This window comes from Schistocerca serialis, chromosome 11 (genome assembly GCF_023864345.2).
Source record: "Schistocerca serialis cubense isolate TAMUIC-IGC-003099 chromosome 11, iqSchSeri2.2, whole genome shotgun sequence".
In the NCBI taxonomy this organism is placed as follows: Eukaryota; Metazoa; Arthropoda; class Insecta; order Orthoptera; family Acrididae; genus Schistocerca; species Schistocerca serialis.
The window spans coordinates 176,510,187-176,526,718 of record NC_064648.1 but is presented as its reverse complement, the minus strand read 5'-3'; the positions used below and the strand labels follow the sequence as shown (position 1 = coordinate 176,526,718).

At 42.2% G+C, this 16,532-nt stretch overlaps 1 protein-coding gene across 1 annotated transcript in view; it reads left to right on the top strand.

Annotated features, from left to right (window-relative positions):
- LOC126426617 (forkhead box protein D3-A-like) overlaps positions 1 to 16,532 on the top strand; it is a 587,591-nt gene that overhangs the window by 531,207 nt on the left and 39,852 nt on the right. The window contains exon 12 of the mRNA XM_050088507.1: positions 2,669 to 2,744. Within this exon, the coding sequence (XP_049944464.1) occupies positions 2,669 to 2,744 (76 nt within the window). The remainder of the gene's footprint in view (positions 1 to 2,668; positions 2,745 to 16,532) is intronic.

Here is a 16,532-nt window from a genome sequence, read left to right as displayed (position 1 = left end):
GTGTTTGGCGCCGTGCAGGTGAGCGCCACAATCAGGACTGCATACGACCGAGGCACACAGGGCCAACACCCGGCATCGTGGTGTGGGGAGCGATCTCCTACACTGGCCGTACACCACTGGTGATCGTCGAGGGGACACTGAATAGTGCACGGTACATCCAAACCGTCATCGAACCCATCGTTCTACCATTCCTAGACCGGCAAGGGAACTTGCTGTTCCAACAGGACAATGCACGTCCGCATGTATCCCGTGCCACCCAACGTGCTCTAGAAGGTGTAAGTCAACTACCCTGGCCAGCAAGATCTCCGGATCTGTCCCCCATTGAGCATGTTTGGGACTGGATGAAGCGTCGTCTCACGCGGTCTGCACGTCCAGCACGAACGCTGGTCCAACTGAGGCGCCAGGTGGAAATGGCATGGCAAGCCGTTCCACAGGACTACATCCAGCATCTCTACGATCGTTTCCATGGGAGAATAGCAGCCTGCATTGCTGCGAAAGGTGGATATACACTGTACTAGTGCCGACATTGTGCATGCTCTGTTGCCTGTGTCTATGTGCCTGTGGTTCTGTCAGTGTGATCATGTGATGTATCTGACCCCAGGAATGTGTCAATAAAGTTTCCCCTTCCTGGGACAATGAATTCACGGTATTCTTATTTCAATTTCCAGTAGTGTAGAAACTCCCATTTTTTATTACATATTCGTGTAGTACGTAAAGAAATATGAATGTTTTAGTTGGACCACTTTTTTCGCTTTGTGATACATGGCTTTGTAATAGTCGCAAACGTATAAGTACGTGCTATCACGTAACATTCCGCCAGTGCGGACGGTATTTGCTTCGTGATACATTACTCGTGTTAAAATGGACCGTTTACTAATTACGGAAAAGGTCGATATCGTGTTGATGTATGACTATTATGATCAAAATGCCCAACGGGCGTGTGCTATGTATGCTGCTTGGTATCCTGGACGACATCATCCAAGTGTCCGGACCGTTCGCCGGATAGTTACGTTATTTAAGGAAACAGGAAGTGTTCAGCCACATGTGAAACGTCAACCACGACCTGCAACAAATGATGCTGCCCAAGTAGGTGTTTTTAGCTGCTGTCGCGGCTAATCCGCACATCAGTAGCAGACAAATTGCGCGAGAATCGGGAATCTCAAAAACGTCGGTGTTGAGAATGCTACATCAACATCGATTGCACCCGTACGATATTTCTATGCGCCAGGAATTGCATGGCGACGACTTTGAACTTCGTGTACAGTTCTGCCACTGGGCACAAGAGAAATTACGGGACGATGACAAATCTTTTGCACGCGTTCTATTTAGCGACGAAGCGTCATTCACCAACAGCGGTAACGTAAACCGGCATAATATGCACCATTGGGCAACGGAAAACACCAGCAACCTTGGCGGGTTAATGTATGGTGCGGCATTATGGGAGGAAGGATAATTGGCCCCCATTTTATCGATGGCAGTCTAAATGGTGCAATGTATGCTGATTTGCTACCTAATGTTCTACCGATGCATGACAGAATGGCGATGTACTACCGACATGATGGATGTCCGGCACATAGCTCGCGTGCGGTAGAAGCGGTATTGAATAGCATATTTCATGACAGGTGGATTGGTCGTCGAATCACCATACCGTGGCCCGCACGTTAACCCTATCTGCCGTCCCCGGATTTCTTTCTGTGGGGAAAGTTGAAGGATATTTGCTATCGTGATCCACCGACAACGCCTGACAACATGCGTCAGCGCATTGTCAATGCTTGTGCGAACATTACGGAAGGTGAACTACTCGCTGTTGAGAGGAATGTCGTTACACGTATTGCCAAATGCATTGAGGTTGACGGACATCATTTTGAGCATTTATTGCATTAATGTGGTATTTACAGGTAATCGCGCGGTAACAGCATGTGTTCTCAGAAATAAATTCACAAAGGTACATGTATCACATTGGAACAACCGAAATAAAATGTTCAAACGTACCTACGTTGTGTTTTTAATTTGAAAAACCTGCCTGTTACCAACTGTTCGTCTAAAATTGTGAGCCATATGTTTGTGACTATTACAGCGGCATCTATCACAAAGCGAAGAAAGTGGTCCAACTAAAACATTCACATTTCTTTACGTACTACACGAATACGTAATAAAATGGGGGTTCCTATTTTAAAAAACGCAGTTGATATCCATTTGACCTATGGCAGCGCCATCTAGCGGGCCAACCATAGCGCCATCTGGTTTCCCCCTTCAAACTAGTTTCGTTCTTTGTAGTTTTTTCGTTTGACGCTTATTTCGTGAGACATTTGGCCCTGAGCTTCGTTAGCAGAGACGGTAGTATGATTCAGGGTAAAATCCCCCGAGCTGTTAGGCAACATCATATTCGCCACAAGCTTCTTCACTGCTCGACGTTTCGGTCCATGTGCTGCAATCTCCCTCAGTATTCCACTCGCGTCTCCGGATGTCTGAACACTCATTCATCCAGAGACGCCAGTCCAAGAGCGAAGAGGACCGCGGCGGATGGACAGAAAACGTCGAGCAGTGAAGAAGCTTGTGGCTAATACGGCGTGGCCTCACAACTCGGAAGACTTCATCACCAGTGAGTGACTAGCGCCATGAAAGCCTGCAGACTTACATAGCAGCATGAGTGTTTGTGTTTTTCCAGCTCCAGCACCACCAGGTCCAGAACATGCAGCTGCAGGCGGCAGTGAACGGCTACTCCCAGCTGGGGTCGACGCTCGGTGAGTACCCACCAGTTTACCGTAACCATGGTTTGCTCTTTGTACGTACCGTCCTAACTCATAATCCAGCTGCATCGCCTTGTGTGCCTGGACCATCAGTGACGATGTGTGGTAGAACGTGCCTTTCACTGCCTTTATATCCATACACACGGTTCTCTTGCCTGCCCCGTATACCCTCAGTGCATGGGAAGCTGAGAGGTTCCAATCGTGTCTGCTCTCTGCAACAACAAAAGTACTGGGTAATAAAGATCAAGGCACACACTTCATGTAAGTAACTGCTCCGGAAACCACTGTGAAGTGCATAGCAGGGGGTACTTCCCAATGCAAGAGAAAGTAAACTTTCACGTAAAATGTTGATCTTTTTCTGTTACACTTTAAGATGCATGACACAAATGTGTCATTAAAATTTTTAATACCGACAGGAATGTCTGATCTTCTGGGCTCGAAATTTTTACTAAATGACCGTCCTCAAACAGTTGATTTTTAAATGAGAGTCTCAAACGCTCTGTGATTTAAGAATAAGAAATTCATAGCACATTCTCGCACGTATTTCATCTCGCGTAAAAGGAAATTTACTTTGAAAGTAACGCTTTTCAATCAATCATTCGCAAAATTTTCCGCGCGACCTTTCAGAAAGAGGTTTGTTCCAGCAGTTGCCAGAGGCTTGACCGCGCTTGCGCAGCTACGATGACGCAGGAAGCCCGTATGTTCGTAGGTGTAAAACATTAGAAGATCTTACATTATGTCATAACAGAAACAAGACGTCAGACGAATTTCGTGAACCATACCAAAATGCATAATTCGGCTTGAAGCGCACATTCCTAAGTACAAATTCGGTTGTACATTTTCTTGGACTACCAGTACTGCATTATCTCATTTTTGGTTCTTTATTATCGCATAATGCCGTACGTGCTAGAAGATGAAAACATGCTCTTTCAAAATGCAGCGAACAGTTGAAAGTAGCCCACAGTGTGGAATTATACACTTCGTTTCAAATAAATTGACTGCCTCAGCGGAAAAGATTAATAAAACCATGTTTCTTTTGCAAAACCGACGAAAATAACTTCATTGTTCCGCAAGGTGGTTAATGCTTGACTGAAATTGCCTCCCGAGGCAGATACCCCGGTTTGCTCCCAGTGAATATGGCAGCTTGCGCCGCCCGCCAGTAACATTTCTCCGGTTGTCATCTTGCTGCTCGCTTATACAGCTAACAGAAAGCACATGCCGCGACTCAACTGCGCATGCACATGAGCCCGCTCGCAACTGCTCACAAGAATCTAATGTTGACAGTTGTGACGTCATGCTCATCGGAGGCAATTTGTTGTTATGTAGCACTGCATAGTCTTCCTAAAGCCTTTTACACATTTTGCTACTGGCAAAACGCTTGTACGAGCACTGTGTTTCTTTGTCTACATGGCGCATTTCCTTTCCAACTTTTATTTTAGTTTTTTTCTCTCGTTCATGTTTTATTGCTGCAGTATTATTTTGCAGTAGCAGAATGCAGTAATATTCTATGTTAGAGTATTATTTCTTACCAGTCAAAAATAACAAAAAATTTAACTGGAAACTAAAACAAAGAAATATCCCGGAATTCTAAAAAAATTCTCGGTTTTTTCCCGGTTTTCTCCCTAATGAAAAAAATTCCCAGGTTTTTCCCGGATCTCCCGGTTGTTCCGGGTCGTATACACTCTGTATTTCCTATCCTTAGCAGCTTGGGGTTGTAAAATGACTTTTTTTTAATAAAATCAATATTTATATGTATGTTTGGAGAGAGAGAGATTGATTTTTGACTGAGATTTTTACTTCAAGTCTAACTGGTACCTGAATTTTTGGTTGCTACCTCCTTGAATGATCAGGTTCTGCATCAGTTGGTGACGTATTGCAATTTGGAGGAAGTTATTGTTCTTTAAAATACGACTCTGTTAGTTACTTGGCCGTATTGCGGATAGCTTTGAGCCCAAGTTTTCGTAGTTTTTCATACCTAAGGGACCACTGTTGTTAAGTAAGTAAGATCAAACAGCAGTCTGCTTTTCGTGTGAAAAGGAGACTGCTTGACACACAAACTTCCTTGAAACTACACGTCCCTGGTACACCAAAATTGGTCAGTGGAGTTTAGCACCATACTATTGTACAAGAACATAATCCAATTACTGTAATTAAGAAATTATTAGAGGTTGTTACTTATTGAATGAAAACCATAGAGAATGCATTTCTTTTCCGGTATTTTGGTGAACTTTGTACACTTACAATTCTGTCAATTAATAGACGGCGACAACAATGAAGTTCACCTCCTTTTCCAAAAACAAGACATTTCTATTCTTCACTTCCAGAAAATTTTTTTATACATAAATGTTTGGCAACTCTTACACATACTTTACTCTGTTTTATCACTAAAATATCAATTTAAATTAAATGTAACAATACGTTCTGAGCGATGACCTAGCAACACGTCCTCTTTCCACAAGATACAGATGAACAGTCTTTTTTTAATAAAATCAATTGTCTTTTTTTTTAGAGTCCATACTCAAAGATTCTCTAATACTATCGGTACGGGGATTGCGCGCTAAAGAGTTTCTTGCTGTACAGCTGCGCTTCACTTCAAGTAGTTTTTGAATCACACTTACATTTTCGGTATTTACATACATTACTGAGCTTCTCAGAATAAAATCGGGCACAAATTAGTTAAGGAAAAAGAAAGCAGCGAGGCACACATAACATTACAGGTCGGCAGATGATGAGTCACTGAACCAGTCTGACCCTGTTGCACCCTCTCAGGGGTTGAATTTCCAAAACCAATCAAACACCTATTTGTTTCATCTCCAACCGAGAAGCCAAATACCAGTTCTCGTAGATCTTTTTCGACACATTTCCTGCTGCAGGTGTTGCCAGCCTCTCTCTTGCCAGAAGAGATAAGACAGACGTCCTCGCGAGATCCGCTACTGCAGCTAGCGTTCCCGATAAGGCACGGAGCGACGGACGAAAACCGTGTTTGTCAGCTTGCTTGTTGTCGCGTGTTTGCGTGGGCGGGGGGCGGGGGGGGGGGGAGGGGGGCCTTAAGCTCTCTCCTCTCAGCACTTGTCTGTCTGTCTGTCTGAGCACGTGCCTTTCGCTCGCACACTGCCCCGTAACGGATTAATTATCGCCCTGTATTGAGGCAACGGGCAGTTCTGAAGTACAGGGTGTTCGGAAAATTCCCGTTGCGAACTTCTGGGACTTGTAGAAGGGAGCGAGTACACAATACTCACAAGGAAACCTCCCCATCGCACCCCCCTCAGATTTAGTTATAAGTTGGCACAGTGGATAGGCCTTGAAAAACTGAACACAGATCAATCGAGAAAACAGGAAGAAGTTGTCTGGAACTATGAAAAAAATAAGCAAAATGTACAAACTGAGTAGTCCATGCGCTAGATATACAACATCAAGGAAAATGTGAACTCAGGACTGCCGTGGTCCCGTGGTAAGCGTGAGTAGCTGCGGAACGAGAGGTCCTCGGTTCAAGTCTTCCCTCGACTCAAAATTTTACTTTCTTTATTTTCGCAAAGTTATGATCTGTCCGTTCGTTCATTGACGTCTCTGTTCACTGTAACAAGTTTAGTGTCTGTGTTTTGCGACCGCACTGCAAAACCGTGCGATTAGTAGACGAAAGGACGTGTCTCTCCAATGGACACCGAAAACATTTGATCGCAAGGTCATAGGTCAACCGATTCCTCCACAGGAAAACACGTCTGATACATTCTATACAACACTGGTGACGGCATGTGAAGTGGACTGACAAGGCAGCCAGTCCACAGTGACGGGTAGCCGATAGAAAGGCACGCGTACACACTCACGCCGACGGGCGTCAATTCTGGAACAGGATAACTATTGAATGGTAGCAAGAAAAGTACGTAGCTGCTTTATACTTAACTTTATTATTTGATGACTACAGCATTCTTCTTGAGACATTTATACTATAACTCTCAAAGTAGGTAAGGCTAATGGCGCCTTGCTAGGTCGTAGCCATGGACTTAGCAGAAGGCTATTCTAACTGTCTCTCGGCAAATGAGAGGAAGGCTTCGTCCGTATGGTCGCTAGCAATCTCCTCGTACAACTGGGGCGAGTGCTATATCGTCTCTCGAGACCTGCCTTGTGGTGGCGCTAGGTCTGCGATCACACAGTGGCGACACGCGGGTCCGACATGTACTAAATGGACCGCGGCCGATTTAAGCTACCACCTAGCAAGTGTGGTGTCTGGCGGTGACACCACAGCATGTGTGTCACATGACAGGAATATGTTGTCGACCCACCTAACTTGTACACTTAGCGAATGGGTAAAAAGATTCTTCTACCTTGCCCGATTTAGGTTTCCTTGTGGATGTGATAATCACTCCCAAAAAAGTGTTTGTCACATAAACTAAAAATAAAAAATAAAATTTTTATTCGAGGGAGGACTTGAACCTGGGACCTTTCGTTCCGTAGCTGCTCTCGCTAACCAGGAGACCACGGCGGTCCTTGACTACGATTGTCCTTGATGTTGCCTATCTTCGCATGGACTACTCCGTTTGTATATTTTATTAATTTTTTTCATAGTTTCACACAACTTCTTCCCGTTTTCTCGATTGATCTGTGTTCAGTTTTTCAAGGCCTATCCACTGTGCCAACTTATAACTAAATCTGAGGGGGTGCGATGGGGAGGTTCCCTTGTTAGAATAGGAACGCATGTCCGCGACGTTTCAGTTCCGCTGTTCAACTCGACCACTTCTGCTTGAGCTATTGAATCTGACAGGACGCAGTACAATTGTTACGTAACAATAGGCTGTTTTCCTGTCTTAACCCTTAACTACTGTCGACCGTGTCTCAGACCGCTACAGATTTATGTGTCGAGATATTTCTCACACCCGTGCAAAGCCAAATGGTCTCTTCCGTCTACCTTCCTATTGGCTGACAAGCTTCACGTGCCAGCATTCTTTCTGCACCTTGTTTCGTAATTATTAGCCTTGAGAGGTCTCACAGCCGTTCCATAGTGTTTGCGTGCCGCGTTTTTGTTGAATGGTACTGTTTCTCCTTGGCAGGGAAAGCTGGACCTTCTATGCAACGTGTGTTATGTGAGACGGATGTGGATGTTCAAGATCGCCCCATTGATTCTTCGGATGAAGACTTTGATGACAGCGACAATGATCTTGATTTTGAGATATTTAGTGATCACGACACTAATTCAGAGCAGGAAACTGAAAGTGATGAACATGTGGAGCTTACTTCTTCAGTAAGAACAGATGTTTTCGATGGACAAAAGAAGCAGCGATGAGCTAACGTAAGAACAGGGCAACACAACATCGTCTTGCAGCTTCCTGTACTGCGACAGATGGCGAAAAGTTCTAAGAGAAAACCCTGCTGTTTTGGAAGTATGGAAACTGTTCTTTACACCAGGAATTCCAGACGAAATCATTGGATGGACAAATCTGAAAATATGTAAGCTTAGAGCGCAGTATGTTAAAGATCGCTTATCCTATCTACAAGACGTTGATGTCACTGAATTGAAGGCTCTAATTGATCTGTTAATGTTGCATGGGGGCTTAATTATATAAATATCAAATGCAAATACTTTTAATTTTTAGTAGCTGTCAGTCCGATTACGAAGTCTCGTAAACGGTTGGCCCTGACTAGTATTTGTACGCAATCTGACTGCATAGAACAACAACAAAGAATGAAATGAAAATTTCCGTTAACACAATTAATTAATTAAGTCCCCAGCAACTATAAAACGTACGAAACCAAAGCACAAGTGTAATTGTTCTGTGTGTGGAAGTGTGATTCAACGTACACATCTGGCACGGTTCTTCTTCAATAAGACAAGAAATTTTAAATACCATTTATACTGAAGTAATAAAAAAAATAGAAATACTATAATTGCGTAAGGAAACCAGAATTACACTCTAATACAAGAACACAAGCCAGGTGCTTTGTTGACTGAACCTGTAATGACGCATTATTTAAGACATTGAGATAATTAAAAAAAAAAGGAATTTTTTTTACCTTCATATACAGGGTGATTCAAAAAGCATACCACAACTTTAAAAATGTGTATTTAATGAAAGAAACATAATATAACCTACTGTTATACATCATTACAAAGAGTATTTAAAAAGGTTCTTTTTTCACTCAAAAACAAGTTCAGAGATGTTCAATATGGCCCCCTCCAGACACTCGAGCAATATCAACCCGATACTCCAACTCGTTCCACACTCTCTGTAGCATATCAGGCGTAACAGTTTGGATAGCTGCTGTTATTTCTCGTCTCAAATCATCAATGGTGGCTGGGAGAGGTGGCCGAAACACCATATCCTTAACATACCCCCATAAGAAAAAATCGCAGGGGGTAAGATCAGGGCTTCTTGGAGGCCAGTGATGAAGTGCTCTGTCACGGGCTGCCTGGCGGCCGATCCATCGCCTCGGGTAGTTGACGTTCAGGTAGTTACGGACAGATCAGTGCCAATGTGGTGGCGCTCCATCCTGCTGAAATATGAATTGTTGTGCTTCTTGTTCGAGCTGAGGGAACAGCCGATTCTTTAACATCTCCAGATACTGTAGTCCAGTTACAGTAGCACCTTCGAAGAAAAAGGGACCAAAAACTTTATTGGCTGAAATGGCACAGAAAACGTTCACCTTAGGCGAGTCACGTTCATACTGAGTTGTTTCCCGCGGATTCTCAGTGCCCCACGCTGAACAACTGTCGTCGATTCACTTCTGCCGTACTCAATAACACAAAAAGCTTTCTGTTGAGCGGTCGCCATCTTAGCATCAACTGACGCTGACGCCTAGTCAACAGCGCCTCAAGCCGACAAATGTACAACTAAATGAAACTTTATAGCTCCCTTAATTCGCCGACAGATAGTGCTTAGCTCTGCCTTTTGTCGTTGCAGAGTTTTAAATTCCTAAAGTTGTGGTATTCTTTTTGAATCACCCTGTATATTGACGAAAAGCACTCTGATCATTACAATATCTCCATTCGAACAACATCTGCTGTCTAGCCCATCAAACAACTGCATACAACATGGCCACAAATAGCACAGCTATCAATATCCTCTCAGCAAGATCTGCACAAGCACTCCCTACTGCCACATCTCGACAAGCACTGCCAGTGGAGGCGGCTGAATAAAACTCTTTGGCGCAATCTCTGGCGCTGTGGCTCAGTGTAGCCACCTTTCAGTGTATTCGGCCATTTTCAAGTCGGGGAACGAGTCTGTTTACAGCTTGTTTTCAACCGATGTAACAGGCACTGTTAGCAAAGAAAGATTTTACTTTTTTATTGCCTGCGTTACGATTTGACAATCCAAATGATAGCGAAGAAAGAAAGAAAATAGACAAATCAGCAGCAATTTCACAAATCTTTCTGTGTTTCATCAAAAACAGTCGACTTTGCTGCTCTGTAGGTGCAACAGTGTGTGTCGATGAAATGCTTGTTCCTTTTCGTGGAAGGTGCGGGTTTAGAATGTACATACCAAACAAACTGGCAAAGTATGGCGTGAAAGTTCAGTGTTTGACTGACGCTCGTACAAATTACTTGTACAGTGCAGTCATTCATTCTGGGAAAGGCAGCGACGGTCACACCCTTCCCAGCCATGAGAAAGGTCACAGAGTCCCCACACAGGCTGTTCTTCAATTGGTGTTACACGTTACACGTTACACGTGACAACTGCTACTCATCAGTCCATGAACTTTCAATAAAAAGGTCTCACATACTTTGGTACACCGAAAATGAACGAAAAGGAGAAGATCCCACAGAACTTCTTACCTAATAAGAAACGTGGTGTGAAGACTTTACAGTGTTACAGAAGACATGGCTGGTTTCCTTTGTGCCCAAGAAGTCCAAAGCTGCAATACTGATCCAGTAAACAATGATCCTGAATCAGGAAAACCTGAGATCATCCTGTTTTATAACACAACAAAAGGTGGCGTGGAGTGTCCCGACCAAAGCTTATTCGTCAAGTCGCCGGACAAGAAGATGGCCTTTCGCCATTTTCTTCACATTAGTGGGTGTTGCTTGCGGTGTAAATTGTTATACGGTACATCGAGCTTATCCAAAGGCAGAAGTATTGTCGGGATTGAGCTTCATGAAGACTCTAGCAAGAGACCTAGTTGAACCTCAAATGAAGCGTAGAATTTCTACTGGATGTTTGCCACGAGAGTTGAGTGACACCATCACAAGAATACTGCACTTACAAGATGAGCCTCAGACACTGAAAGAAGAATTCGAAAATCGAAAAATGTGTGCCTTTTGCCCTCGTCGTCTGAAGAGGAAAACAAGATATCCGTGTCAACAGTGTGGTGTTCTGATTTGTTTGAAGTGTTCCAGGAAGGTCTGCGTGAAGTGTTTGTAGGTGGAAACTGACTATTGACAATTTGTAATATAATCTCTCTGGTGATAATCTGTGTGTGAGTAGAGAGCTAACTATTTGCTGCTATTTTCGTAACTCATAAAATAAAAATATACTCCAAATTTTGCTTTGTTTTAATTGTCGAAGCGTTTAAAATACTGCATTGTTAAAAAAAAAAACAAATTTCTACAAAGTCTACCTCTGAGAAGTGTAATGCATGACTGAAAATCAAGAAAGTATATATATTCACAAAATTCTGGTTTGTTATATAAAATGTAAAAATGCGATCTGTGAGACCCCTTCGTAGTAACTGTTCCTGTGAAAGACCACAGTAGTTAAGGGTTAAAAATATGGTTCTGACTGTTGTTATTGTGATTATAATATTCAAGTAGCACTAGCGGTCAATATGCTCACAAGAGATCTGTTATTTTTATGTAATTAAAGCTTAAACATCAGATCTGGTCACGTGATGGAAAACACTCTTGCTGGGCGAAGCTCTGGTGACGTCACAGACCACGACCAGGCCGAAGCTATACGTGCCTTACAGGAATGCTCCATGTTCTACCTAGGACAAACAGGCCATAATTTCAACATTAGGTACACAAGCACACATAAAAGCCTGCACACTCAACAGACACACTACATCAGCCATAGCAACACTTGTACATAATGCACGACACCTATTTGGAAAAATAGAGCAAAATGTCAAAATACTCCACCGACTAAATAAAGGACATACAATGGATTTGCTGCAACAAGTGGACATATATTCACATTACAGAAAATATGAAGATAAATGTTAAACGAAAAACTTGAAAGTGACTCAATGAATTTCTTCAGATGTTTCGATAGTATACTTAAATAATTCGTCAGTAGGAAAAGGGAGAGAAGGAAACATAGTAGGTGAATATGGACTGGGGGGAAGAAATGAAAGAGGAAGCCGCCTTGTAGAATTTTGCACAGAGCATAACTTAATCATAGCTAACACTTGGTTCAAGAATCATGAAATAAGGTTGTATACCTGTAAGAATCCTGGAGATACTAAAAGGTATCAGATAGATTACATAATGGTAAGACAGAGATTTAGGAGCCAGGTTTTAAATTGTGAGACATTTCCAAGGGCAGATGTGGACTCTGACCACAATCTATTGGTTATGAACTGCAGATTGAAACTGAAGAAACTGCAAAAAGGCGGCAATTTAAGGAGATTGGACTTGGATAAACTGAAAGAACAAGAGGTTGTACAGAGTTTCAGGGAGAGCATAAGGGAACAATTGACAGGAATGGGGGAAAGAAATACAGTAGAAGAAGAATGGGTAGCTCTGAGGGATGAAGTAGTGAAGGCAGCAGACGATAAAGTAGGTAAAAAGACGAGGGCTAATAGAAATCCTTGGGTAACAGAAGAAATATTGAATTTAATTGATGAAAGGAGAAAATATAAAAATGCAGTAAATGAAGCAGGCAAAAAGGAATACAAACGTCTCAAAAATGAGATTGACAGGAAGTGCAAAATGGCTAAGCAGGGATGGCTAGAGTACAAATGTAAGGATGTAGAGGCTTGTCTCACTAAAGGTAAGATAGATACTGCCTACAGGAAAATTAAAGAGGTCTTTGGAGAGAAGAGAACCACTTGTATGAATATCAAGAGCTCAGATGGAAACCCAGTTCTAAACAAAGAAGGGAAGGCAGAAAGGTGGAAGGAGTATATAGAGGGTTTATACAAGGGCGATGTACTTGAGGACAATATTATGGAAATGGAAGAGGATGTAGATGAAGATGAAATGGGAGATACGATACTGCGTGAAGAGTTTGACAGAGCACTGAAAGACCTGAGTCGAAACAAGGCCCTGGGAGTAGACAACATTCCATTAGAACTACTGATGGCCTTGGGAGAGCCAGTCATGACAAAACTCTACCATCTGGTGAGCAAGATGTATAAGACACTCGAAGTACCCACAGACTTCAAGAAGAATATAATAATTCCAATCCCAAAGAAAGCAGGTGTAGACAGATGTGAAAATTACAGAACTATCAGTTTAATAAGTCACAGCTGCAAAATACTCACGCGAATTCTTTACAGACGAATGGAAAAACTGGTAGAAGCGGACCTCGGGGAGGATCAGTTTGGATTCCATAGAAATGTTGGAACACGTGAGGCAATACTAACCTTACGACTTATCTTAGAAGAAAGAGTAAGAAAAGGCAAACCTACGTTTCTAGCATTTGTAGACTTAGAGAAAGCTTTTGACAACGTTAACTGGAGTACTCTCTTTCAAATTCTGAAGGTGGCAGGGGTAAAATACAGGGAGCGAAAGGCTATTTACAATTTGTACAGAAACCAGATGGCAGTTATAAGAGTCGAGGGGCATGAAAGGGAAGCAGTGGTTGGGAAAGGAGTGAGACAGGGTTGTAGCCTCTCCCCGATGTTATTCAATCTGTATATTGAGCAAGCAGTAAAGGAAACAAAAGAAAAATTCGGAGTAGGTATTAATATTCATGGAGAAGAAGTAAAAACTTTGAGGTTTGCCGATGACATTGTAATCCTGTCAGAGACAGCAAAGGACTTGGAAGAGCAGTTGAACGGAATGGACAGTGTCTTGAAAGGAGGATATAAGATGAACATCAACAAAAGCAAAACGAGGATAATGGAATGTAGCCAAATTAAATCGGGTGATGCTGAGGGGATTAGATTAGGAAATGAGACACTTAAAGTAGTAAAGGAGTTTTGCTATTTAGGGAGTAAAATAACTGATGATGGTCGAAGTAGAGAGGATATAAAATGTAGACTGGCAATGGCAAGGTAATCGTTTCTGAAGAGGAGAAATTTGTTAACATCGAGTATGGATTTGAGTGTCAGGAAGTCGTTTCTGAAAGTATTTGTATGGAATGTAGTCATGTATGGAAGTGAAACATGGACGATAACCAGTTTGGACAAGAAGAGAATAGAAGCTTTCGAAATGTGGTGCTACAGAAGAATGCTGAAGATAAGGTGGGTAGATCACGTAACTAATGAGGAGGTATTGAATAGGATTGGAGAGAAGTTTGTGGCACAACTTGACTAGAAGAAGGGATCGGTTGGTAGGACATGTTTTGAGGCATCAAGGGATCACAAATTTAGCATTGGAGGGCGGCGTGGAGGGTAAAAATCGTAGAGGGAGACCAAGAGATGAATACACTAAGCAGATTCAGAAGGATGTAGGTTACAGTAGGTACTGGGAGATGAAGAAGCTTGCACAGGATAGAGTAGCATGGAGAGCTGCATCAAACCAGTCTCAAGACTGAAGACCACAACAACAAACCGGGTGATCAAAAAGTCAGTATAAATTTGAAAACTGGATAAATCACGGAATAATGTAGATAGAGAGGTACAAATTGACACACATGCTTGGAATGACATCGGGTTTTATTAGAACCAAAAAAATACAAAAGTTCAAGAAATGTCCGACAGATGGCGCTTCATCTGATCAGAATAGTCGAGGAATAATGTTGCGAACAGCAGTGTAAAGCATGTCCAGAGTTATGGTGAGGCATTGGCGTCGGATGTTGTCTTTCAGCATCCCTAGAGATGTCGGTCGATCACGATACACTTGCGACTTCAGGTAACCCCAAAGCCAATAATCGCACGGACTGAGGTCTGGGGACCTGGGAGGCCAAGCATGACGAAAGTGGCGGCTGAGCACACGATCATCACCAAACGACGCGCGTCTAGCAATATAGGGTGGAGCGCCATCCTGCATAAACATCGTACGTTCCAGCAGGTGTTTATCAGCCTGGCTGGGGATGATGCGTTTCTGTAACATATCGGCGTACCTCTCACCCGTCACGGTAGCAGTTTTGTTGTCCAGCGCCATCTGTCGGACATTTTGTGAGCTTTGTTTTTTTTTGTTCTAATAAAACCCCATGTCATTCCAAGCATGTGTGTCAATTTTTACCTCTCTATCTACATTATTCCGTGGTTTATTACGTTTTCAAATTTATATACCTTTTTGATCACCCAGTACATTGACTTTGTCCACAATTTACCAACTTTGTCACACGCATCTCACCGAATTCGAAAACTAGGTGGTTTTGACAATGGCGATGTCCAAAGACAAGTGGTAACATAGAAATGATAGCAACTATTATTTATTTCATTAGATGTAACGAAAAAATAAGCCATTAACTAAAGGGTGACGTCGACAATGCAGAAAGGACTTGTAGATTTGTTCGTCAGAAGAATGAATTTAGTTCCGTGTGGTAGAAAGAAAACACATGAGATCGTATAGTATTTCGCCGCAACTGCAGTGTTGATTTCTCGTGTTAAGCATTTTCGTTTTAAGGGTTATCCACTGCAGTCAAGAACTTGAACACCTGAAAGACCAATAAAAAATACTACACTGAAATCTTTCTGAAAACATAAAACAGGTCTACGTGGATCGCAGTATTGGATCGCAGTATTTAAAGTCTTCTGAATCTGGGAAACGAAAGAATGAAGTGGATTGGTGCTTTCAGTTGCTAATGGTCGGCTTGCGTCGATCACGTAAGCCATTTCCAAATTATAATACCTTCTGAAGGTCGTATTGGAACATCCTTCCCACTAAACAAAACTGTGATACGTTACTTCATGGAATTATAAAACTCGATGCCATAAGAACATATGTTCGTTGATTATCTACAGATTTTTCCACCACTTTCATTTTCGTCGTCTAAGTCCTTATAGGCTTGTATCTGATATTACATTATAATATATAAAAGAGTCATCTTGGTGGAAAAACATTTGTTTGGACTGTACGTGACTCCAATCTTCATCATGTCCATCAGTCAGCTCATCTGTCTTGTCAAACAATCTGTCAACTTTTCTTTGCTGACACCTGCTGATTGTTGCAAAGTAATGGATTCAGCTGTCCCCAGTCTTAAATTTTCGCCACTTTTCATAAAATCATAGAAAACATCTTTAAGCACTTTAATTTTTGTCTTATTGAACCGATGTTTTTCTTTCAGTTGCTCAGTATATTTGAACACTGGATATGAGAACTCACAAATTACCCAAAGGGTTAAGCTAGATATCTAAATGTTGAACGTGATAATATAATACTGTTTTCTATTCATACTGTTTCTGTTCGCAATAAACCGTTGTTATTTCCTAAAACAGATTCCATGGCCACCTCATTACTTTTCCCTAAGCTTGAAGTCTATCGCTTACAGTACCTTTCATATATAAATATTTCTCATTCACATCCCCGATTGTCATTTCAAGAAATCTGACTTTCTCTACGGGTTCCTTCATGTTGTTTTCATCTCATTTAGGCCGTGTCTTGTCCATCTTTGTCTATTAAAGGGAAAAAGGCAAATATTTTAATTTTCATACTATCCTTTCTCTCCGCTATAACCGGACATTATTTTCTCCGATACAACCAGAACGTACTGCTGTGCTGGTTTAACATTTCCATTCCAG